This window comes from Triticum aestivum, chromosome 4D (assembly GCF_018294505.1).
Source record: "Triticum aestivum cultivar Chinese Spring chromosome 4D, IWGSC CS RefSeq v2.1, whole genome shotgun sequence".
Classification (NCBI taxonomy): domain Eukaryota; kingdom Viridiplantae; phylum Streptophyta; class Magnoliopsida; order Poales; family Poaceae; genus Triticum; species Triticum aestivum.
In genome coordinates, this window is record NC_057805.1 from 433609793 (window position 1) to 433634283 (window position 24491).

The 24491-nt window shown below is 45.3% G+C and overlaps 2 protein-coding genes across 2 annotated transcripts; one reads left to right on the forward strand and one right to left on the reverse strand.

The window, feature by feature from the left end:
- The first annotated feature begins 8947 nt into the window (after window positions 1–8947).
- On the forward strand, window positions 8948–14963 carry LOC123098391 (COP9 signalosome complex subunit 4). The gene is made up of 14 exons (XM_044520361.1): window positions 8948–9220; window positions 9310–9461; window positions 10863–10966; window positions 11044–11104; window positions 11182–11274; window positions 11359–11459; window positions 11711–11819; window positions 13472–13516; window positions 13606–13674; window positions 13765–13856; window positions 13933–13975; window positions 14261–14320; window positions 14449–14508; window positions 14734–14963. Exons 1-14 carry the CDS (start codon window positions 9085–9087, stop codon window positions 14806–14808), a joined length of 1200 nt encoding a protein of 399 aa, XP_044376296.1. The 5' UTR covers window positions 8948–9084; the 3' UTR covers window positions 14809–14963.
- Window positions 14964–20059: 5096 nt separating this feature from the next.
- LOC123098392 (vicilin-like seed storage protein At2g18540) lies at window positions 20060–22980 on the reverse strand. Its single transcript, XM_044520362.1, has 5 exons — window positions 22633–22980; window positions 22361–22551; window positions 22181–22261; window positions 21765–22103; window positions 20060–21480 (listed from the first exon to the last, which is right to left on the reverse strand). Exons 1-5 carry the CDS (start codon window positions 22913–22915, stop codon window positions 20296–20298), a joined length of 2079 nt encoding a protein of 692 aa, XP_044376297.1. The 5' UTR covers window positions 22916–22980; the 3' UTR covers window positions 20060–20295.
- Window positions 22981–24491: the final 1511 nt, after the last annotated feature.

Genomic DNA, 24491 nt, shown 5'->3' on the forward strand with positions numbered 1-24491 from the left:
GCACAAGATGGGATCACCACTTTCACTATATCTATACAAACACTAGAAAAGCTCAAGGAAATAACAAGATCCACAAGTGGTATGGAATACAATGGGAGTTGACACAATCCTAGGCACGAGATAAGGCAAATAAAAGCAAAGGCCAATGTAAAGATGATCAATAATTTCTACCCCACATAAGTGAGTACCAACTGTCATAAGACAAGAAGTATTTGGAAATAATTCCCGTTGGTAGATAGCAAGGATATCCAACATCATCTTCACACCAAACACAAGCAAATTGCAACTTGTAGAGCTAACATGCCACCTAGGAACAATATAATCTACAATATCAACACTAGGTGACAATATCTCAAATGTACACATTTTCTAGGCTAGTAATATACATAGCATATTACTCCCCCATAATGTGATACCAACTAAAGAAAACTTAACAAGAGGCAATAAGAGGATCCTACAAGAGATAATTAATGGAATATTTAGAATTTGAATTTGTCATGAGAAGACATACCACATAGTGACTAGATAAGCTTGCAATATCAATACTAGGAGCCTTTGCACAAAGCACATCACTCCCCCAAAATGGGATGTTCCATTAATCTCTCACAAGAGCCAACTAACATACAAACAAGATGCGCAAAGGCTCAACGCACTACGCACACGTACATGATGTGCAAACCAACACACACATACTTGATTACTCAAGATAAGCAAATTGGAGGCGCAACATATACAACCACATGCAAGGAACAAAACCAAAACATGCAAAGGGGCAAGTAACTTCCAATGTAAACAATTTAAGTACAAGTTACCGCAAGGAGGCACATTGGATATAAGATAGAAACTTGATAACCCAATTGACTTGGCTTGAGACAATATGAATGATGAAGATCCCTTAATTCTTCATGATGTAGCCAAGTCTCCAATGCCCTCCATCAACACCTATTGATCAAGTTTGAGCTAGTTGGTCCCCAACCAAGTTGGGTCCTAAGAGGTTATTCACAATAGGCTTGGCTACCCAAATGATTCTTTTCTTGACACCACTTTGAGTACCAACTTTGGCAAACACATTGCCAACCTTATCCTTCCCAAGAGAATATATATCATCAATAATAATTGGGTTGGATAAGTTACCACTAGTGCATGAGGAAGCAAGGTGACCTTTCTCACGACATAGGTAGCAACGTCTACTCTTCACTTTCTTCTCACTTGATTTCTCAACTTGAGAAGCATTAGCTTGAGTTTTCTTGGGAAGAGGCCTTTCTTCAACTTGAGGTTGAGCATGAGAATGAACTTGTGCCCGCTTCCCTTGTTTCTTGTCACTAATGGCCTTCTTCTTCAAAGAGCAAGATCTAACATGATGCCCTTCAATTTTGCACTTGAAGCAAATGATCTTGGCCGAATTCTTGACTTGTTTTTGGCCCTTCTTCTTGTTGCTCTTGGACTTATTCTTCTTATTGGATTTGAATCCAAGTCCACCTTTGTCATTGGGGGATTTTTGCACACTCAAGATATTGTTGAGTGTGGCCTCCCCTTCATGACACCTTTCCAAGTCTTTCTTCAAAGAAGTGACTTGGGCCTTGAGCTCTTTGATTTCCTCTACATGGTTAGTCTCAACACAAGTACTAGAGAAAGTATAAGCTTCATCATAGAGCAATAAGGCAAGGAAAGCAATTCATCACAAGATGTACCAACATTGTGAGTAGATGAATTAGAAGGACTAGCACATGGCAATATAGCATTTTGACTAGAAGTAGTGCTAGTATCCACATGAGGCTCACTAGATGTTACCTTAGCAATCATGGCCTCATGAGCTCTCTTTAGCACATTATGGGATACTAGAAGATCATCATGAGAGCTTGAGAGCTTTTCATGGATTTCTTCCAATTTCCCATAATTGCTAGATAGCAACTCAAGTTGAGCCCGAAGCTCAACATTCTCCTTCAGAATGGATGCTTCACAAGTAATAGAGTTAGTAGCACAAGCACCATCAATAATAGTAAGAGGAGAAGGCAACTTGGCAAGCTCTTTTGAATATGAAGCTTTAAGTTGTGCATGAGACTCGGTGAGTTTGATGAGCTCACTCTTAATGACCCTTGAGCCATTTTCGAGGTGCCCAAAGTCCTCAAGGAGTTTAGCATGCGCAACTTCAAGCTTATCATTTTTAGTTTCAAAATCATTGGCCACCTCAAGAGCTCTATCATGAGATTCCTTCACTCTAGATAGTTCTAGAGCAAAAGTCTCCTCAAGAGTTTCCTTGGTGGTTTGTTCAAGTTCAAGAGCTTGAGAGAGGTCTGCAATCTCAGCGTAATCACGCTCGGGACCTTCCATTTTCTCAATGGTGACCTCATGCTCCTCAAGATGAGATTCCAACTCCTCAATATAATTCTTGCCCTCAATGGCAATGGACATGATTTCCATGAAGTTGGAACGAGCAATTTTATTTTTATGAAGAGCTTTAAAGACCATTTCCCCCTTAATTTTTAAGGAGGCAACGTTATCATTCTCTTCATCATTAGCATTAACATCATCATCAAGAGACATATTGGCGTTCAAAGTAGGAGATACCTTTGAAGCCTTAGCCATAAGGCATAAAGCAATAAATGATGATGTAGGATCCCTTGCAGCACCATTTAAGACCACATCTTGTTCCATGGAGTGTTGAGTTTCCTCTACATTGTTAGCACAACAACTCGAGGAAATAGATACATTTTTATCATGGCAACAAGTCATAGCACGCATATCATCATGAGATGAGCAAGCAATTTCTACATGATATGCAAGGACTATCAACACAAGCATGTGAAACATGTAAGGTGCTCGAAGTGTTAAATTCCAAAGAAAGACCATTGCAATAAGATAATGATGAAGGATCACCAAGAACAAGCACACTATCATCATTGCAATGACCAACACTACTCACCATAGCATTACCTTGTGGCAATCCACATGTAGGTGAAGTAGAAGAAGTTGAGAAGGCAACACGACCGAAGGTGGAGGGAGAACAATCATCCCCACAAATCTTGGACACACCATATTTATCTTGAAGCTTTGTCCACAACTCATGAGCATCCCGGAACGGCATGAGTTGAAATATAACTACATTGCTCAAAGCATCGAAAAGCACATTAGAAGCTTGAGAATTGAGATAAGAGTTTTTCTCATCCTCTAAAGATAATCTTTGGGGATCCTTTGGAGGATAAAACCCCATATCTACAATTCGCTCTAAATTTGGGTCCATGACCCTAAAGAGATTAAGCATGCGAATTACCCAAACATCAAAATTTGTGCCATCGAAACTAAGAGTGTCAAAGAATCCTAATCCCCTAGTCGACATCTTTACTCTCTAGGCGGTTAAGCCTAAACACGAGAGACGAGGCTCTAATACCAATTGAAAGATCGAGGATGTCGCCTAGAGGGGGGGTGAATAGGCGCTTTAAAATAATTACGGTTTAGGCTTGAACAAATGCGGAATGAACCTAGTGGTTAATTTGTCAAGCACAAAACCTACAACAACTAGGCTCACCCATGTGCACCAACAACTTATGCTAAGCAAGATTAACTACTAGGTGATAGCAAGATATATGACAATTAACAATATGGCTATCACAAAGTAAAGTGCATAAGTAAAGGGCTCGGGTAAGAGATAACCGAGGCACGCGGAGACGACGATGTATCCCGAAGTTCACACCCTTGCGGATGCTAATCTCCGTTTGGAGCGATGTGGAGGAACAATGCTCCCCAAAAAGCCACTAGGTCCACCGTAATCTCCTCACGCCCTCGCACAATGCAAGATGCCCTGATTCCACTAAGGGACCCTTGAGGGCGGTCACCGAACCCGTACAAATGGCAACCCTTGGGGGCGGTCACCGAACCCGTACACTTTGGCAACCCTTGGGGGCGGTCACCGGTACCCGTCAAATTGCTCGGGGCGATCTCCACAACCTAATTGGATACCCCGACGCTTGCCCGGAGCTTTACACCACAATCGTCTAGGGCGCCCAAGCACCCAAGAGGAACAAGCTCAAGGGTACCAAGCACCCAAGAGTAATAAGCTTCTCAACTTGTAACTTCCACGTATCATTGTGGAGGACTCAAACCTATGCACCAAATGCAATGGCAAGGGCACGCGGAGTGCCCAAGTCCTTCTCTCCCAAATCCCACCGAAGCAACTAATGCTAGGGAGGAAAATGAGAGGAAGAACGAAGAAGAGAACACAAAGAACTCCAAGATCTATATCCAAAGGGTTCCCCTCACATAGAGGAGAAAGTGATTGGTGGAAATGTGGATCTAGATCTCCTCTCTCTTTTCCCCCAAATACTAGCAAGAATCCATGGAGGGATTGAGAGTTAGCAAGCTCGAAGAAGGTCAACAATGGGGGAAGAACACGAGCTCAAAGGATAAGGTACATTGGGGAAGAAGACCCCCTTTTATAGGTGGAGAAAATCCAACCGTTATGCTCACAACCCACACAGATTGGTACTACCGCTCGTCCTCACGGTACTACCACTAGGGGTAGCGGTACTACATCAAAGGGTAGCGGTACTACTGCTTGCGAGCGGTACTAAAAAAATACATCCGTGCCTACCACCGCTGGACTTGTGACGAGTTTTTGGTCTGGAGCGGAAGTAGCCACGGAAGTAGCCGCGGTAGTACCGCTCCAAGCGGTAGTACCGCTCCCAAGAGCGGTAGTAAAAATTACATCCCCTCCAAGCGGTAGTACCGCTCCCACGAGCGGTGGTACCGCTGCAGCTTTTATAAGGACACCAAAACTGACACACTTCTGCAAACGGACTACGAATTCAACGAAACCAAGTTTGTTGGAAAGCTAGCGACAAGAGCTAACACAATCTTGATAGAAATAACAATAATAAGCAAATTAGAAAAGGCCCATAAGAAAATGGTGAGAACCGTTCCTCGAATAAGACCGGTAAAACCTCCAACACCGAAAACACAATAGAAGAAGCATGTGAACTCCGTTTTCGATGAACTCGAGCTTGTCAAGAAGATGACCATAAGCTCTAAGACTCACAAAGATAACCAAACAAGAACCAAGAAATATGATGCAAGGATGCAATGGTTTGAGCTCTCTGCGAACGATACGATCAAGCTACTCATCAAGAGCCCCCCCTTGATAGTACGGCAATCGATCCTATAACCCGGTCTCCCAACTACCACCATGAGACCGGTAAAATAGAAAACCTATCAAGGGCAAACCTTTGTCTTGCACAAAGCACACTTGAGCTAGATGTAGATGATCTTGACTTCCTCAAGTTGGACCACCTTTCTTGATTGCATTGGCTCGGTGAAGACTAGTAGATTGATCCCCCATACTCCACTATGGGTGAGCCACTCTTCGGCACATCTTCACAAGTCCATTATCACCACAATGGACAGCAAGTTTCAAGCACTTGATGTCTTCGTGATGCATCACTTGAACTTGCACACCGCAACCTAACCCCACAAAGAACTCTCACGAAGACCATGGGTTAGTACACAAAGCATAATTGACAATGCTTACTATACCATGGGATCGCTTGATCCCTCTCGGTACATCTTCTACGCTTTGTGTGTTGATCAACTTGATTCACTCTTTGACTTAGTCTTGATCAACCTCTCACAAGACCAATCTTTAGGTAATTCCTTGAATAGCACCTTGGTCGACACAAACTCTCCTTGAAACCAACACATGTATTCCAAGAAAAGCCTATGGACAAAACCTTCAAATATTACTCAAGGCAACCATTAGTCCATAGAGATTGTCATCAATTACCAAAACCAAGCATGGGGGCACCGCATGTTCTTTCAATGGGTATGTTTAAGCTTCCCTTTTTCGGTGTGTGATGAACCTACTAGAATGGTGCAAAGTTTTTATTGGGGTTCTACCAATGGGAAGAGGAAAGTTCACTAGTGTGGGTGGGATGATCTTCTACAACCAAAAGAGAGAGGCGGTGTTGGGTTTAGATACTTCCGGCTCTTTAACCAAGCCCTTTTAGCTCGTCAAGCATGGAGGCTAATTGTTAAACCCGAAAGTCTTATGTGCACAGGTTCTCAGTGCTTGTTATTGTCCAGGTGGAAAAATTGAGGACACGGTCTTCACCGAAAACGCGTCTTCTTCATGGAACATGGTAGGCAATGGATTAGAACTTCTGAAAAAAGGTTTGGTGTGGAGGGTGGGGGATGGCAGGAGCATTCGTGTGTGGCGGAATAATTGGATCCGAGACCTTTTTCATACAAACCTATCTTCCCCCAAGGAACGTGCAGAATCAAATTTGTTGATGAACTCTTAAATGCTAATGGTTCCTGGATTTCTGGCTTACTTGAGAACATCTTTATGCAGGTGAATGTCTTAGAAATTTCAGTGCTTCGCCTGGATTGGAGTCCGAACACTGGCCTAAGGTCCAAAGTACAGAGTGTTTCCCGTCAGAAGTGCATAATAGTTGGCCTTTGATGAGGCGCACAAAGATACTTCTTCTGGGTCTAGTTCGAGAGAGGATGGTCGGCGTGATTGTTGGAAATATATTTGGTCATGCGAGGTGCCACCTACTGTCCGCAACTTTGCATGGAGACTTGCGATGAATACCTTGCCTACCTGGCAAAAGAAACACATGATAGGTCTCGAAGATGATGATTTATGTCTGGTGCGCGCGTCTGAACTGGAGGACAATTTCCACCCCTTCGCTCGGTGTAATCTGGCTCAAGAATTTTGAGTGTTATGACTGAGGTTTAGATGTTGCCGCCACTGTCTTCAATTTAGAATGCTAGGAGGGAATGGTTATTCTAGGTGCTTGAGCCTTTGCCTGACATTGAGCGGTCTATGTTACTCATGATGATTTGGCGAATATGGCATGTACAGAACGAAGTTGTGCATCATAAGCCTCCTCTACCAATGGAAGTATCCAGAACCTATCTTGCAGCTATCTTGGTTCCTTGATTGGCCTCAAAACAGAGCTATCTGCAGATCCTAACAAGGTAAGTCTATCATCACTTGTGAGAAAATAGTGAAGAGGCGGCTTGTGATAATGGGAACAGGGGTGCAACTCAGGTGGTGTCCTCGAAAGGGTGGTTGGGTTAAACTCAACACCGATGGTGCCTTTGCTGATGATGGTCGTGCCGGTGCAGGTACAGTCCTTAGAGATGAAAAGGGCAGTATCATTTTCTCTGCTCGCAGGGCTCTCTTTTCTTGCCGTGATACACTTGAGGCTGATTTATGTGCTTGCATGGAGGGTCTCTCTCTTGCCATTCAGAGAAGTGAATTGTCAATCATGGTGGAGATGGATTCTATAGTTGCAGTGAAGTTTATCCAAGCGCGGGAACAAGATAGATCGGGCCACGCTTCTATCGTCAAGGAGATTAAGCATCTTATGGGCTTACGTGAATGTTGTATTACTCATATTTACCGCACTCAAAATAATGTTAGTGATAGTTTAGTTAAATTTGCTAGAGTTGAGGGCAGAACTATGACTTGGTTATCGTCTGGCCCGGATGTTTCTTTGGTTCTAGCCCTCATTGATTGTGAGGACTATGTGATTGAGTAATACAAATATTTCACTCGCAAAAAAAATCAGCGCATAAGCAAGCGCCAAATAAGAACGTGCCTTGCCAACCCAAGGCGAAAGACATAGAGTTGCCCTGGTTTCATTGCATGTGTTACAAGATAAAACTCGAAATCACTAGTTGAGGAGTACTCGTTACAAAGACCACTCCCACCTCCCCAGGTTGCAACAAGTGGCACGCCGTATGTGCGCCACTTGTTGCAACCTGGGAGTTTTCCCTTTTTTCATAGATTCGTTTATTCAAAACGTTTTATCTCTTAAACCCTGCGTCCAAATCTTGAACCGTTTTCACCGTTGGATTCCTCGCATCGAGATTTTCAAAACTTGATCCGATGTTGATAGGTTTTGACGAACCTTTTTTCACGAAACAACTGGACGAAAAAACCGACCAGGGAGCACGGGTTTTCCCCCTTTCCGAAAGAGCCACGCTCGTTCCTCCCGCGAAAGCACGCCCGTGCCTCTCGCGGAAGGAAAAAAACAGAAAACGTGTTTTTTCCTTTTCCGAGAGGCACGACCGTGACTCTCGCGGAAGGAAAAAAAACAGAAAACGCGTTTTTTTCTGTTTTCGAGAGGCCGTGACTCTCATGAAAGCACAACCGTGCCTTTCGCGAAAAAAACCGTGCCTCTTGCGGAAGAAAAAAAAACAGAAAACACGTTTTTTTCCTTTTTCGAAAGGCACGGCCGTGACTCTAGCGAAAGCACAATCGTGCCTCTTACGAAAGCAAAACCGTGCCTCTCGCAGAAGGATTTTTTTTTTAGAAAATGCGTTTTTTTTGTTTCCGAAAGGCACGACCGTAACTCTCGCGAAAGCATGACCGTGCCTCTCGCAGAAGCAAAACCATGCCTCTTGCGAAAGGAAAAAAAACAAAAACTATGTTTTTTTCCGTTTCCGAAAGGCACAGCCGTGACTCTCGCGGAAGCACATCCGTGCCTTTCACGGAAGCAAAACCATGACTCTCGTGAAATAATAATAAAAGAAAACACATTTTTTTCGCGTAATTTTTTTGACCCAAAAGCTAAGGAAGACCGGTAGAAACTGAAACGTCGAAAATACCAAAAAAAACCCGTTTAAAAGCCGAAAACGTGTGTGGAAAAAAATATCCAGAGGAAGCGCCCAGAGCGCGACACGGGGCGGGCGACTGAGGTCTTGCCAAGTGGCGCTGATTGTTGCGGGGCTCCCGAAGGAGCGCTCGTTAAGTAGTTGCTCTCGATAAAACTGAAGGACGCGTCAAAGAAAATAAAAAAAAATAAAACTAAAGGCTCAGTTGCCCATAGAGTCTCAAGACGAAACCAAAACTTTAGGCCCAAATAACAAGGCGGCCCACGACTAGAAAAAACATAAGGCGGCCCATCGTCCTACTCCCCAGCAGAATATATCCGACCCAGTTCATCTGCAAAACCCAGTTATAGCTTTTCCCCTCATCTTCTCCGCAGATCAAACGCCAAAACCCTAGGCCACTCCATCTCCGACGCCGGCGACAACCACCAACCCCTGCGGCTGTCCGCGGTAGCCCAGGCGGAGGAAGCCATGGACAGCGCCCTCGCAAGCGCGGCGGCGATCGCCGACCAGCGCCAGAAGATCGAGCAGTACCGCCACATCCTCGCCTCCGTCATCTCGTCTTCCCCGCCGGACATCCCCCAGGCGAAGCGCTTCCTCAACCACAGTAACGCGCTTCACTGAAACCCTAGCCCTAGATTTCTGGGTATTTAATTTTTGTTCTGGGCGTAATGGCCGGGATTGTTGCGAGCGCAGTGGTGTCGGATGAGGTGCCTCTCGTGGTGTCGCGTCAGCTGCTGCAGACGTTCGCGCAGGAGCTGGGGAAGCTGGAGCCGGACTCTCAGAAGGAGGTTGCCCACTACGCGCTCACGCAGATCCAGCCTCGTGTGGTCTCCTTCGAGGAGCAGGTAGGCACCCTTCGGTTCCTAGCAGACTAATTTTAAGTACCAGATTGCTCTGTACTAGTTGTAGTATGTTGTACTGCACAGCCTGCATAGCTACTATGCAATGCCATGATATAATTTTTGGGAAATTGCTATCACAGCACTTTTGTTTTGACAGTTGGTCACACCTGCCACTCAATTTTGAACTTGCCCAGTAACTACTAGTAGTACGTATGGAGCTATTGCTGTAATGGGATTTTCTGTTCTCGTGAGATTTGCTTTGGAGTGGCCAATTTGGGTGTTGGCTAATTTTTATCCAAGGGAATATGCATTGCATGAAGATGATGTCATCCTGTTATCTCATTTATGCAGTCTCAGCTTAGATTATGTATGCAAAGGCAAGTATTGAGTTTAATGTTATGCATTTTTTGTTGATGCTCTCTACCATTTAGATTTCCGTGTGGCATATTTTTCAGGGGAAATAGAGCTATAGTTGAGTTATGCCAGTCAGGCAGTCAACTACACAGCTTTGACAAGCCGTGTTAGTCTGTAATCCATTATGAAGACCTATTGATTTGGTGTCCAGTCATTATAAGCCACTTATCAGCCATTTGATCCAATTCCTTAAGCTTATTACCCCACATGGTTAACTTATTTTGATTATCTGTGTGATAGTTCGATACTAGGTATAAACAGGAAAATTATTGCTCAAGGATTATAGTTTTATAATACCTCATGATCTTGTCTGTGAGTAGAGAAAATAATGCAATATAGGAATTACTGTTGCTACTCATTCTATGTTCATATGGGTTGCATTGCAGAAACCTGAATATCTACCTATAGCTTCGTGCATCATGTCCCTCTTATGCATTGCATTTCAGAAATCTAAATATCTGTGGTTTACTTCTTTACTGTTACTGTTTCGGAGTTCTTGTTGAAGTTGCAATTTATATTGTCATTGGTTTAAACTTTGTTAAGCTGCTGAGAACAGTCACTAAAATTAGCAGTTATGGAGTAGTATGATTTCTATTTATTGCAATTATGTCAAAGGTCTTAGATATTCATATTCTAGGTAGTAGGTACCATCAAAGTAAACCAAGATAGAATGTAAATCTATCTTGTGAAAGCAATTTGTGAAAGAAATTAGCAGTTATGGCTGCATCATGCTTGTCATCTTGTGAAAGAAATTATCCGGTGAATTATATGTGATATTTACTGCTATTCCAGCTTCTTCATGTAAATCTAGAGAATGTGAATCTCTAGATTTGTTTCTCTACCACAAATAACTGACTTAATATCTGTTTCTGTGGGCTTTGTAACCACTCATTAAATCTTCTTCGGTGATTTCATGATTGACCTTGTTGTTATTAAAAAGAAGTGTTGCAACATTCTTAACATATAATTTTTCTGTCTGTCTATATCCAGGTAGTGGTGATTAGGGAGAAGCTTGCAGAACTGTATGAATCTGAACAACAATGGTCGAGAGCAGCACAAATGCTTAGTGGCATTGACTTGGACTCAGGAATCAGGTAGAAGCTTTTGTCTCTCTTTACATGTCAATGAATTTTATAAGTCTGGGAAATCTGACCATCTGCTAAAAAACCAGGATGCTTGATGACACAAACAAATTATCCAAGTGCGTCCAGATTGCGCGACTCTATTTGGAGGTTAGTGCTGTTTAGCCTTTGTTGTCATTGGCTCATTTGCATTGTCAGCTGGACTAATGTACTTCTTAATTTTGTAGGATGATGATGCAGTGAATGCTGAAGCTTTTATCAACAAAGCCTCGTTTTTGGTCACAAACAGCAACCAGGAAGTTCTGAACTTACAATACAAGGTTTGTTGGTTCAGAAATAGTTTAACAATCTATCTGCCTACAACCAAGGACAACAATTTAGTTCCCTTCTTATATCTCTTATAGGTCTGCTATGCGAGAATTTTAGATCTAAAGCGTAAATTCTTGGAAGCTGCACTTCGGTACTATGGTATCTCTCAGATTGAGCAACGCCAAATCGGGGATGAGTAAGGCTTACTCCCTTTTAATGTTCTGTTTTCTATGGTCCTTTGTTGCCTTGCCGGTGTAGTGGTGCCTAATCTCTACTTTACACACTTGCTATTTCAATATTTTGCTCATTATATGAAATAAATTACCCTATTTGACACTCATGTTTAGATACTGCAGTGGTTATTGGCAAGTCGTGTTTGGAACTGATATTGCTTCCATATTTTGTTCTCAAAAATCTTGATGGAACATTGTTTCTGTATTTTCTCAGAGAGATTGATGAAAATGCTCTTGAGCAAGCTCTTAGTGCTGCTGTAACATGCACAATATTGGCTGGTGCTGGCCCACAACGCTCTCGTGTTCTTGCTACATTGTACAAGGTATTGGCTTTTAGCTCCTGTGGCTTCACACCTTTATTATTTAATCCATTATCATTAATTGCTCCAGTAACTTCTAACCATCATGATAGTCTTAGTTCTCTCTTGATCCTGTTTTGCCAATTGGAAACCATCAATGCAAGCCACGTCATTTATTTAGAGTTTTAGTCCCACTGGTTTAAGTTGTTAACACACATTTTGAGATTTGAGCAGTGCTATACATACGATAGCTTTCCTTACAATTTTTGTATGATGGATCAAATCATCCATTAGATTGCATCATTTTGCAAATCAGAACCGTTCAAAGTAGGCATCGTACAAAATTAGTATGTGCATTGTTGTGTGCAGAGTAGTTTCGTTGAGTTTTAACATTGATCATTAATTTGACCAATAATATATAAGTTACGTGACTTTACAATTATACCACTGGTCTTTTCAAATACAAATTCAACAGTATAACTTTTGCTGCACATAACCCACATTTTGTTGGTTAAACTTGACGGTCAAACTTGATTCTCGAGATACGCGTGCACTTTATTCACTGGAATGAAGGGAGTACTCCCTCCATAACCCGAATACATGTTGCTGGAGCTGTCTTGGCAAAGCACAACATAATATGATGTTGGACGATTAGGAGTTCGCTGGTCAATTTTGCCCTTGTGGTACTAAGGCCCAAGTATAGATGCACCAGGCTTCGATCCCTGCACCCGCAGGGTACCGAGAAATGTTTATTTGTAATAATGGCAAGATGGTAAACAAGCTCTGAATTCAAGGGGCTCTTTAGATGGGAGCCGTGAGCTGCCCTTCCAAAAAGTTGGCCGTTGACCAGATCTGGTTGCATGTTTAGTTGGGCAACAATTATTTGGTGGGTCCAGCACACCTCACTTCATGCAGTTCAATTTCTGCCAAATTGTTGGCATGTCGCGGGTGGGGGAATCCTCGATTCATTATTTGGCTTGCCCATAGATTGGCGGGGCTGGCTTGGCGCAATCCAAATAGCCTCTAACCCCACCCATAACCATGGTCTTGCCCCCCCACCCCATCTGCTTGTTCTCTTTAGAGTTGGAGCTGTGTCACCTATCTTGGGTTTTAGACTAACTGGTTAAGTTTTTAACTTGGATGAGCTGTGGCTTTACCTTACTGTCATAGTGGGCTTGTGATGCCTCATTTCGTCTCTATTTTCTCTTTGGTTGGTAACAATTTTAATTTGCCACTCATCATATTGTCTTTCCCCTGTTATCTGATCAAGTTAACGTGAAATAAATTAGATTGCATCCAGGATTTGTGGGAACCCAGGGCCGTTAAACCTACTGTTTGCTAAACCCATCCAAGGTCTAAAAACACGCCGTTCTATGGCTTTTTTCCAATTTGGTCTTACTAATATCATAATCCTGTGAACCAATTATGTTTAACTTTTTTGGTAATTATTTTGCTAGTTTTGAACATCTTCCACCACAGTTTTAAACTGTCCGCTGGCAGGCAACCTATACATCTTATTTTCGCTGAATGTTTTGGTCTTTTAGCTATGCTGCCTGAAACAAACATAATGGGTACCTTAGTCATGTGCAAATATTTTTATTTTCCAGTGTATCTTATCATAATGACTCCTAAACTATGACTTATGGCATGATGTTATAATAATTTGCCCCTTCCAGGATGAAAGATGCTCGAAGCTCAAGATATACCCAATACTGCAGAAGGTATCTGACATTGATATACTCCCCTGGCATTATGTTTGGAATATAAGTTCTCTTCGTTGATAGGGTCTGCACTTTATCCAAATATTCAGGTTTTTCTTGAAAGGATTTTGAGGAAACCAGAAATTGATGCATTTGCAGAGGAGCTGAAGCCGCATCAAGTAGGGAAACTTTTAGTCATCTGTACCTCGTTGAAAATAAGTTCTCATTTATGGTATTCCTGACTGGATTTTCTAATTACTGTTCAACAGAAAGCCCTTCTGCCAGACAACTCTACTGTGCTTGACCGGGCGATGATTGAGCATAATCTCCTTAGTGCCAGTAAACTTTACACCAATATCAGGTCAGTATTCATGGATATTGTTGTGCATTCAGTATTGGTTTATTCAACCTAACAGACCATCAATTCATTTCTGCAGCTTTGAGGAGCTTGGAACATTGTTGGGCATTGACCCTAGAAAGGTAAATTCTTTGTGAATGTGCTGTTTCTTTCATTTCCCTGAACTCTACTCTGCAATATTTTGCCATATTGTTTGTGGCTTGTAAAAGGGAAGTTGCAATGCTGTGTAACTTAATAACGGAACATATTTAAATTTACAACCAAAACATGGAAACATTTGTCAGGCTCAGCTCCTTGTTCTTATTTTGGTTTCTACTGCTATACAAATACAGGGTGCAGAGTTCTGAACTTAATCTAGGATACCATTTAAATTTTAAGCCTTCTTACCATTGACTTCTTACTGGCAGGCTGAGAAGATAGCATGTCGAATGATCTGTGAAGATAGAATGCGGGGTTCAATTGATCAGGTATTTTATGAGCCCTCTCTCTTGGCATTCACTATCTGCTATTGGATCATGAAATTCTGGAATAGAATTACTCAACCACATCTTTGTGTTATCAGTCTGAAATTCATGCATACATCTTTGTTCCACAGGTTGAGGCTGTGATACACTTTGAGGATGACACCGAAGGGCTACAGCAGTGGGACCAACAGGTTAGTTTTGCATTGTATTTCATTTCTTCCTAGTTTTAACCTTTTTTTAAATTTAGTTAAAGCGGGAAACTAGCCTTGATAGAACTGTTGCATACTTGCACTTGCCTTCGTGCACTGGACACCAAAAATTTCTCCACAAGTACCTGCTACGTTTACAACAACTATCAGGAAAACGCATCCGTCCGTTTCTAATCATGGATTGCAACAACTTTGCCACACCTGCAGATTGCTGGATTGTGCCAAGCGCTGAACGACATCCTTGACAGCATGTCGAGCAAAGGGATCGCTATACCTGTCTGAGGGAGTCTGTTCACCCAGTTGTTTCGATGGTGTCTATGATTTAACTCGGGTCAAGTCGGTGGATTAACATTTTTGTACAGATGTTTTGCCGTTGACTGATACTTCCGGAACCGATTCTGCTATGCGATCATCTCATGTGAAATTTGCGTGGAAAATGCCGACTGAGTTATGCTCTTTGTTATTGAAGTGGGTAAATGGTTTTGCACGGCCATCGCTGGGAAGCACTATGCAACACAAATAATCTTCTAACTTAATATAAAAGACGTTTTTTCGACAATGTCATAGTATGAGCATCGCTGGAGTACTAGATTCCAGGCTAGCGCAGTATGAGCATCTATTCGTAATTTTAAAGCCTTGTTATTCCCCCTCTTCTCAAATGCATGACTACGTCTTGGATTATCAATCTATGCCTATTCCATGGCTAGAACTCACGCCTCAAAACATAATAATTCAACAACAGCACAGTAATCAGAACATGTACAGATGGGATGGATATCTACTCGTGTTGGAACAAATTCTGTGCCTTGAGAAAGGTTCAAAACTGTTGATTTTATTTTCTGTCCCGAGCTCCCCGGATATCACATGGTCTGCAACTTTCCAGCACATAAAGAAGAGTAAAATGCATCACTAATCATTGTACTTGTGTCGAAAGCTCACTTTGGTCACTACTCAGGAATACGGTCAATACGGTCACTAAATACAACTCAAGGTGATTATACGGTCACTGACTCATCATATAGCTTCGTATTTTGCCTACTTTGACCGGTCAAACTGCCTATGTGGCAAATAAGTAGCCTAGTCAGCTAGTTGAATGAAGAAATAAATAGGAAAAATTATGTGCAGTAGGGATTAGAAACTTGGACTTTTGGCTACCGCCGAAACGAGCTAGCCAACTGAACCACGGTTAGTCATGCTAAATAACAAGAGCCTATCCCCTTATTATCAGAATACGAAACACGCATGCACACACTCGCTAGCAGCCTAGCACACACCACACAGCATGCACACATGACACATCGGAGGCCGCCGGGGCGTGCTCCAGCAGCCGGGCCGCCATGGTACGCGCGCACGGCAAGGAGAGCGACCGGTGTGGGTGCCGCCGTTGTCGTCCATGTGGCCATCTCACACAGACAAAGAGTTGGTATGCCTTGCACCGCCTCCTCTCGCAGCTCCTGTGCATCCACTGACATCTATCAGTTGGCGAGCGCTCATGAGACCCTGTCCCGGATGACCGGCATCACGATGTACACCCCGACAGTACTGTCCACTCGCGCTAGCCATGCCAGGCGGCGGCTGCTTTATGTGCGTGCGTACCGAGCTGTGTTTGTGCTTATGCTTGTGTGTGTACGTGCATGTGGTGAATGATGCGAATATGGTGAGAAATTGCACGAGCGCGCCAAGCGGCGGCAGGCTGCATGCGAACCAGCTGACGCTGAAGGCCAGGAGATACATGGTCGCGGTGTAAACGTGAAAGACATGGCGCGAGGGCTGAGACCTCAGGAACGGCAGACGATTGTTGGTTTTTACTCTCTCCGTTCCTAAATATTAGTCTTTTTAAAGATTTTAATATGGACTACAAACAGAACAAAATAAATGAATCTACACTCTAAAATAAATCTTTAAAAAGACTTATATTTAGAAACGGAGGGAGTAGAACGCTAGATCAAATCATCTCGAGCTATTACACATATGTGTGAGGAAGCAAGCAATCTAGCGTTTATCGGTTTCTTTTCATTATATGAAATGAAATCGGGGGCATCGCCCCTCAATTTGAAAAGAAAAAAAGCAAGCAAGCTAGCAAACTGCTTGATTGATCTCTTGACTAACAGCACGTGCACGTTTAGTCTTGCGGTAGACGTACGTACGTATCGCTTCTGGCCGGTGGCTTGCACTAGCACCAACAGGATGGATACGATCGCGACGGAACGACTCGGCGGAACTCACATAAACCTAGTGAACGTAAGATGGCTTGCGCCGCCCTGAGATCTCAAGTTCGAACCTCACTGGTGCACTCTATTTTCTTTTTATTTCTTTCAACTCGCTAACAGGTGGGACTCGCATAAAGGTAGAGAGAACGTTGGCTGACTAGGCTGCTTATTTGTCACACAGACAGTTTGACCGGTTAAAGTAGGCAAAATACTAAGTTATACGGTGTGTCAGTGACCGTATAATCACCTTAAGTCGTATTTAGTGACTGTATTGATCGTATTTTTAAGTACAATGACCAAAATAAGCTTTTGACAGTGGAGTAACCATAGACACGGGTCTGAGGGTGAGTTATAGATCACCATGGGTCACACATTTATCATTTGCGGATGACAGTTTGATTTTCATCAATGCAAGTAATCCAAGTGTTCTCAGACTCAATGAGATTCTCAGGATTTATGGAGAGGCTTCGGGCCAAAGTGTTAATCGTGATAAAAGTTCAGTATACTTCAGTACTAACACTCCTGATTCGTTGAGGCAGGTTCTGCAAGCAACATTAAATATCCATGTGCAAGCATTCAGTGAGAAATACCTGGGGCTCCCTACTGCTGTGGGTCGGATTACCAGCGGTACATTTGATCATATCAGCGAAAGAGCTCACGGGAAAATACAAGGCTGGTCGGAAAAATTATTGGCGTGTGCAGGTCGAGAGACTCTTCTCAAATCTGTCGTTCAATCAATTCCTACTTATCCAATGAGTACATTCCTACTGACCAAAAAAGTTTGTAAGAGTCTTACTTCACCAATGGCCAAATATTTTTGGAGTAGCTCTCTTGACAAGAAATCATTGCATTGGGTGTCCTGAAAGGAGCTAGCTACACCCAAGTGCAAGGGCGGGATGGGGTTCAGAGACCCGCAACTTTTCAATCTTGCTATGCTGGGCAAACACGGATGGCGATTCCTCACCAACCCGAGTTCCCTATGTGCAAGTTCTGAAGGGTCGCTACTTCCCCGACACTGACTTCATAAATGCTACTATACCAAAGTCAGCGTCGGCCACATGGAGGGCGATCATGGCGGGGAGGGAAGCCCTTCGATCCGGACTGATCTTTCGAGTGGGCGATGGCTCCTCCATATCAGCCTGGAACGATAAATGGATCCCAGGTACAATATCTATGTCTCCTATGTTTCGGCCTCAGCATACAACTATTGAGCGTGTGTCTGAGCTTATTGATCCATCTAACTGGTCGTGGAGACAAGAGCTTGTTCGATATAATTTCATTGCGCCTGATGCTGAAGCAATATTGAACATCCCTATTCGGCAAGGAGGTGGAGATGATTTTCTTGCATGGGCATTTGAAAGATCGGGGAACTACACTGTGAAGTCGGCGTACCGTGCTCTCGTGACTCAGAAAGAGCGTGTTGCTCTAGAGGAAGGGACGGCTACCGGGACCTCAGAGGATGATACACAGATGTGAAAATCCCTATGGAAATTGAATGTTATTCCGAAGGTGAGAGTGTTCTGGTGGAGGGTTCTTCGTGGAATTCTTCCGGATGAAGCCACTCTTAACCATCGACATATTGCAGAGATTTGTCGATGCAAAGTTTGTTTGGCTATGGATGAAAATCTGGAGCATGCACTCATACACTGTTCACATGCAAAGTGCTTCTGGGAGGAAGCGGCTGCATGGTTTGGCCTCAGATTGCCTCGTCTTCACCCAGACTCATGGGCGCGGGATATCACATGTGATCCCCGGTTTACAAACGATGACCGCGCCAAGATCACCACCATAATGTGGTCTATATGGCACTCCCGGAACCGGATCAAACACGGCGAAGAGGGAAGGAATCCTACGGCTACGATCAGGGCCACTAAGGAGACGATCGCCCTTCTTCATCTACCACGGAGAGATGCGATGATTTTGCCTGGTTTCGGCTGGAGACCACCTGATGAAGGTGTTGTCAAGGTCACCACAGATGGAGCCTTAAATTTGGCCGATGACAGGGGCGGTGCGGGAGGGGTGGCTCGATCCTCTTCGGCGCTCCTCGAAGCTTGGTGCAAACCATATTTGGGTATTTCTGATCCCTTGATTATGGAGGGTTTATCAGTACGAGATGGAGTTCGGTTCGCTTCTCTTCGAGGTTTTTCGCATGTGATAATGGAAACTGATTGCTTGGAGATGGTGACGCTCTGGACCACTCGCCACAATTCTCGTTCAATTGTGGCTCCTTTATTAGTAGAGATAGGAGAGATATGTAATAATTTTACTTTGTTTGATATTCAGCATGTAAACAGGTCGGCTAACGTCCCGGCGCATCTTTGTGCAAAGCGTGCTTACACTTTGAATGTGACCGATAGCTGGCTTGAGAATTCTTGGTGACCAGCCTCTTGGCTGATTGTCCTGAGAATGCTTTCATATGAATAAAAAGCTCTCTGTGTTTCCCCGCAAAAAAACATAAGTACAATGACTAGTGATGCATTTTACTCCATAAAGAATTTGTTCATCTTCTTCCTTTCATGTAAAAGAAGTAGCAAATATTTTCAACTTTTATTATTCCACTGTTCTTCTATGAGCAGATGAGCGAATTTCCGGGATGGAAGGAGATTATGCACTAGCGGTCAGCATCCAGTGCATTGTGATAGATTATTTTTTCATAGTAATACGTGTTTTATTTTAATAACATAAAAATTCAGTTACAAGCCATGTAAACATCAATATCACCTAATTGGTAAGATAGGATAATCCTTAGAAAAAACCAAAGCAAGTCCCTCTGCACTAAGAAAAAGAGAAATCGCCCACTCGAGCTTGACACGGCTCATCATTGATCAGCAGCTTTACCAGCGCAGGTCCCTCTTCATTAAGGAAAAGAACAGATCACCTTTTCATCCGAGCTCGACGCGGCTCCATTGCTGATCAACAATTTTACTAGCACAGGTCCTCTTCACTAAGAAGAAGAAAACAATTTTACTAGCGCAAGTCTCTCTCCACTAAAAAAAACAGATCACCGCTTTACCAGCACATGTCCCTCTCCACTAAAAAGAAAAAGACACTTCACCAGGGCAGGTCCCTCTCCATTAAGAAGGAGAAGACAGATCACCTTCTCACTCGAGCTTGACGCGGTTCCATCATTGATCTTCTCACTCGAGCTCGACGCGGTTCCATCATTGATCAGCAGCTTTACCAGGGCAGTTCCGTGGAGAGGGATCACCTCTTCACCCTCTCCACGGAGAAGGAGAGGGATCACCTCTTCACCCGAGGTGAGCTCGTAGCGGCTTCATCGTTGATGAGCAACTTTACGGACCTTTAAGTAGTTTGCAAAACCATTGCGGCGATGAACGGCTCCTTTATTTATACGCAGGCATAATGCACAAGCTCTTCTATACACCGGCTACAGCAAGACACAGTGGCATTGTGGCAACGACGGACCCAACAAAACTACGTAGAGACTACAGTAGACTGAACAGAGCCACACAACTAGGATGGCCACCATTATTCGTACAGCGGTACGCGGGGAAAGGGTGGAGCAGAGAGCGTGCAAGGTGACTGGAACAGTTCTTGTTCAGGCGCTCTGGAACACGGCGCCCTTGCGACCACGGTAGCGCTTCTTCAGGTTCGTGGCCGCGCGGTACTTGGAGGAGTCTCCCCAGTCGCCTTCCTCCTCTTCCCACGGGTCATCTCCGCCTCTGCCGCCACGGCCTCCTTCTTCCTCCCTCCTCCGTTCCTCTTCTTCCCTCGGATCGTCTCCTCGTCCGCCTTGGCCTCCGCCTCCCTCTTCCTCCTCTCTCCTCCGCCGCTCTTCCTCTTCCTCCCTCGGATCGTCTCCTCCTCCGCCTTGGCCTCCGCCACCTTCTTCCTCCTCCCTCCGCCGTTCTTCCTCCTCCCTTGGATCATCACCTCCTCCCCCGCCTTGGCCTCCGCCACCTTCTTCCTCCTCCCTCCTCCTCCTTTCTTCTTCCTCTTCTTGCTCCCTCCTCTTCCTCTCTTCCTCCTCTCGTTTCCTCTGCTCTTCCTCCTCCCGCTTCTTCCTTTCCTCCTCCCTCCTCGCCCTCTCTTCCTCCTCTCTCCTTGCTCTTTCCTCCTCCTCCCGCTTCTTCCGCTCTTCCTCCTCTCTCTGCTTCCTCTCCCTCTCTTCCTCCTCTTCCCGCTCCCGCTCCCCCTTCCCGCCCTCCTGCTCCTCCTTCTCCGCCTTCCTCTCCAGCTCCTCCGCGCACGAGATGCACGCCATTATGGTCGACCCGCTCTTGGCCGACAGCAGCTGCTCCACGGCGGTCGTGTTCTTCTGCCCCAGCGCCAGCGCCACTATCTCCTTGCCGATCACCTGCAGCACCGAATGCTCCCCGGCCAGGAACTGCGGGTTGTTCTCCCCCATGTGGGTGCTGAACCCGACGAACACGAACGACCCGTTGTTGAAGGACAGCTGCGCCATCGGGTGGAACCTCGGCACCACGAACACGTCGCCTTCCTTCACTCTGAACACTGAATTCTTGCACTCTACGCCTCCTTGCCCGTGGTCTCCGCCCCTGCGGCCGCCCTCGTCGTGGTGACCGTGATCGCCCCTCCTGCGGCCGCCCTCATCGTGGTGACCGTGATCGCCGCCCCCGCGGCCGCCCTCGTCGTGGTGGCCGTGACCGCCTCCGGCGCCCGACGCGGTGCTCGGGCATACCACCTGCACGATCCCTGACCCCTGGGTGACGATGGCGATCTCCGTGGCTTTCGGGTTCCAGTGAGGCCCCATCATAGACCCCTACAAAATTGATCAGTGCAAACATTTTTCAGTTTTGCTAGAACTCATCTGGATGAGATATAATTTGGTCCCATTCACCTTTTATAGCCATTGAATTAGCCATTGATGCTATAAGATGCGTGTGTGCTGACGTGGGTTGTATTTGTTCTTGTTTTTAAAGTAAATGAGACCAAATTGTATCTCAATCTAGATGAGTTCTAGGTACTCCCAAGTCCCAACATTTTTTATGTTAGCACGAGGACTGAAACTACTGAACGCTGGTCCGAGTCTGCTAGCTCACTTACCGTGGTCAGGTTCACCATGAACATGCCAATGTTGGACCCCTTGAGGTTCTGCAGGTCCTTGTTGGTCATGGTTTTGCTCCATCCAAAGCAGTTCTTGACGTCCGGCTTGCCGGAGTAGAAGTTGAACGTCTCGCTCTTGGATTTGTCGTCCTTCTTGTCCTTCTTCTTGTGCTTATCCTTCTTCTTCTTCTTGTTCAGTGGGGACTCGTCGCCCCACAGCGCGTCGAAGATTTCTTCCGTCCAATTCGACTTCTCTTTCTTCTCCTGGTCTGGATTGTACATTATAATCAACTGCGGGCTCTTCGCCGACTGAATTGCCTCCACCACTTCACCGGAAACCTTACAAGACCAACAATTCATGTAATCGATGTGATGCAACTATGCAAGATCATACATACAGTACTAATTTTAATTACCCCAAATCCCTGTCGAAGAATCTTTACATCAAATCCTCTCAGTAGATTGCTGACGCTCGAGTATGCTTCTGAAGTGGGATGCTGCAATACCGGGGCCGAAGTGAAGTACTCACTCATCAGTGCCTCAAGAATGAATGAATAAGTAGATCACCGACGAACATAGAAGCGCTCTGTAGGTACCGATGGGTCGTCGCAGTTGATGGCGTTGCTGGTGAAAATGGCGTAGATCCGAAGGCGCTCTCTGGTGGCGTTGGGGTAGCTCTGGATGTACAGGATGCTGCCCTGCTCCAAGTTGTACACGTCTCCTCGCTGTACTTCAAGCGAGCTTGTCTCGCTGCCCCCTTCTTGGATGTAGGTCACCTTGCCCCGCCCTGCCCCCCATAAAATCACGACATAAGTTTAGTCACAGAAAACACGTGCGCTTGCTGATAGCGTTCATGGATGCTGCGTACCGCTGTGCACGTAGAACACCGCGTCGGCGTGCAGCTGCACGGGCAGGAACAGAGCGCCGGGGTCCATGGTTATGAACTGCAGCCGGTACACGGTGCCCGCCGCGTCGGCGACGTCCGTGGCCGTGACCGTGCCGGCCTCGCTCTCGGCGACCACCCTCCGCCGCTCCTTCTCCACGACCTGGCCGCCCACCGCAGCCCCGGCCTTCCATTTCGTGTCATGCGCCGCGGCCGCGGCGGACACGAGCAGGGACAGGACGAGCCACCGAGCTGTCGCCACCGCCATTTTTGCAAGTCTTTCTTTTCTGCTGTCTCGTCTGACCTCGCGCGGTCTGTGGAAGGAACGGGAGGCTATGGCGCCTCATATGTAGACGCTGGGATGCTGTAGCTGGTGAAGCGGCGATGCGTGGCGTGAGCTACGTGGGAGGCCGTGGGCATGGTGGCCGTGCATGGGCGCGACGTGCCCTGGTCACGACGGAGGCGGTGGGCGGCTCGAGGACTCGCGGTGGTGTTGTGGTCCGTGGGGTGTGTCCTATGCTAGCCACTTGGACACTGGCTATGTGAGGTGGAGTGCACGTGCCGTGCGATGTATATCCATTGGTGCCCACCGCCCTACGCGAAATTTCGGTACGGCTTCCGTTGCTAATTTCGGTGCTGGGTGTACAATCCTACCCGAAGTTTCGGTGCGGCTTCCGTTGCTAATTTCGGTGCTTAAGGGGTGCACAATGTTATCTTGACAGATAAACGTTGAGGCGAAGGATGGGAAAGTATCAGGTGCTCATATCCTTGGTTACTCCGGCGCTTCATATTCAGAAAAAAAACATTCTTAAATATTTTTAAAAAATTCTGTAAAAAATGTGAATGTTCACAAAGAATGCGACAACAACCCCTGAAAATTCCAAGTCCAAACTTGAAATGCACATTGAGAAACAAAAAAGTGAAATCCAAATGTGAATATTGTAGCTTTGGCCTTTTTTTACACTATCCATGCCACATTTTTGTTTCTCAATGTGTGTTTCGAGTTTGAACCTGAAATTTTTAGGGATTATAGTCAAATTCCTTGCGAACATTCATATTTTTTTCCGGATATTTTTGAAACATTAAGATTTTTTTTTTTGAATTTGGAGCACTGGGAGTACCCCAAGATGGTAGTACCCGATACTCCCCCGGCGAAGGATAAAGATAAAAAAGTCTTCTCTTAATTAAGAGAGGATCTTTTAGCATAATATCTTTTACCACATATCTAGGTAACTTAGTTATGAGAGTGATGTGTTTATCTCTCATTTAGGCAGGAATTAACCAAGTCTTAACTAACTCTCACACCATTTGATTTCACATGGAGATCCGTGCATTTTTTGTCAGCAGCAAGGTGGCGCCATCACGGGAATCAAGCGAGGGTTCAAATTGAAACACAAGGCCCGCCCGCAAGCCTCGTCTACCATCTCGGCTTGCTGGGCCTGAATGGGCTCTAGAGCATCTACAGTCGGGCACCCTAAAGCCCCCTCATATGCCCGGGCGAACAGCTCGGTCAGTGATCGATCATAAAAAAGCAATCCAGACGGGCGCCTCAAACGGGTCTCAAACCCCCGGGCTGACTGGCACCCCAGCCCAAATGTACGGCGGATATGGCGGCATCGGAACGCATCCGCCACGTTGGATTGACGATGGGGTCCCACACGGAATCGCCCCAAAACCCGGCGGTCCGGTGGACGTCTCCTCCGGTGAGTGGTGTGAACGCCGCATGGCGCCGCTCCGGCTCGCCGCCTAAGGCCAAACCCGGCTATTTAAGCCGGTCAGTGTCCCACAACCCTAGCCACATCCACCTTCTTCCTCTCCGCCACCAGCCTGAGCCCATCCACCTC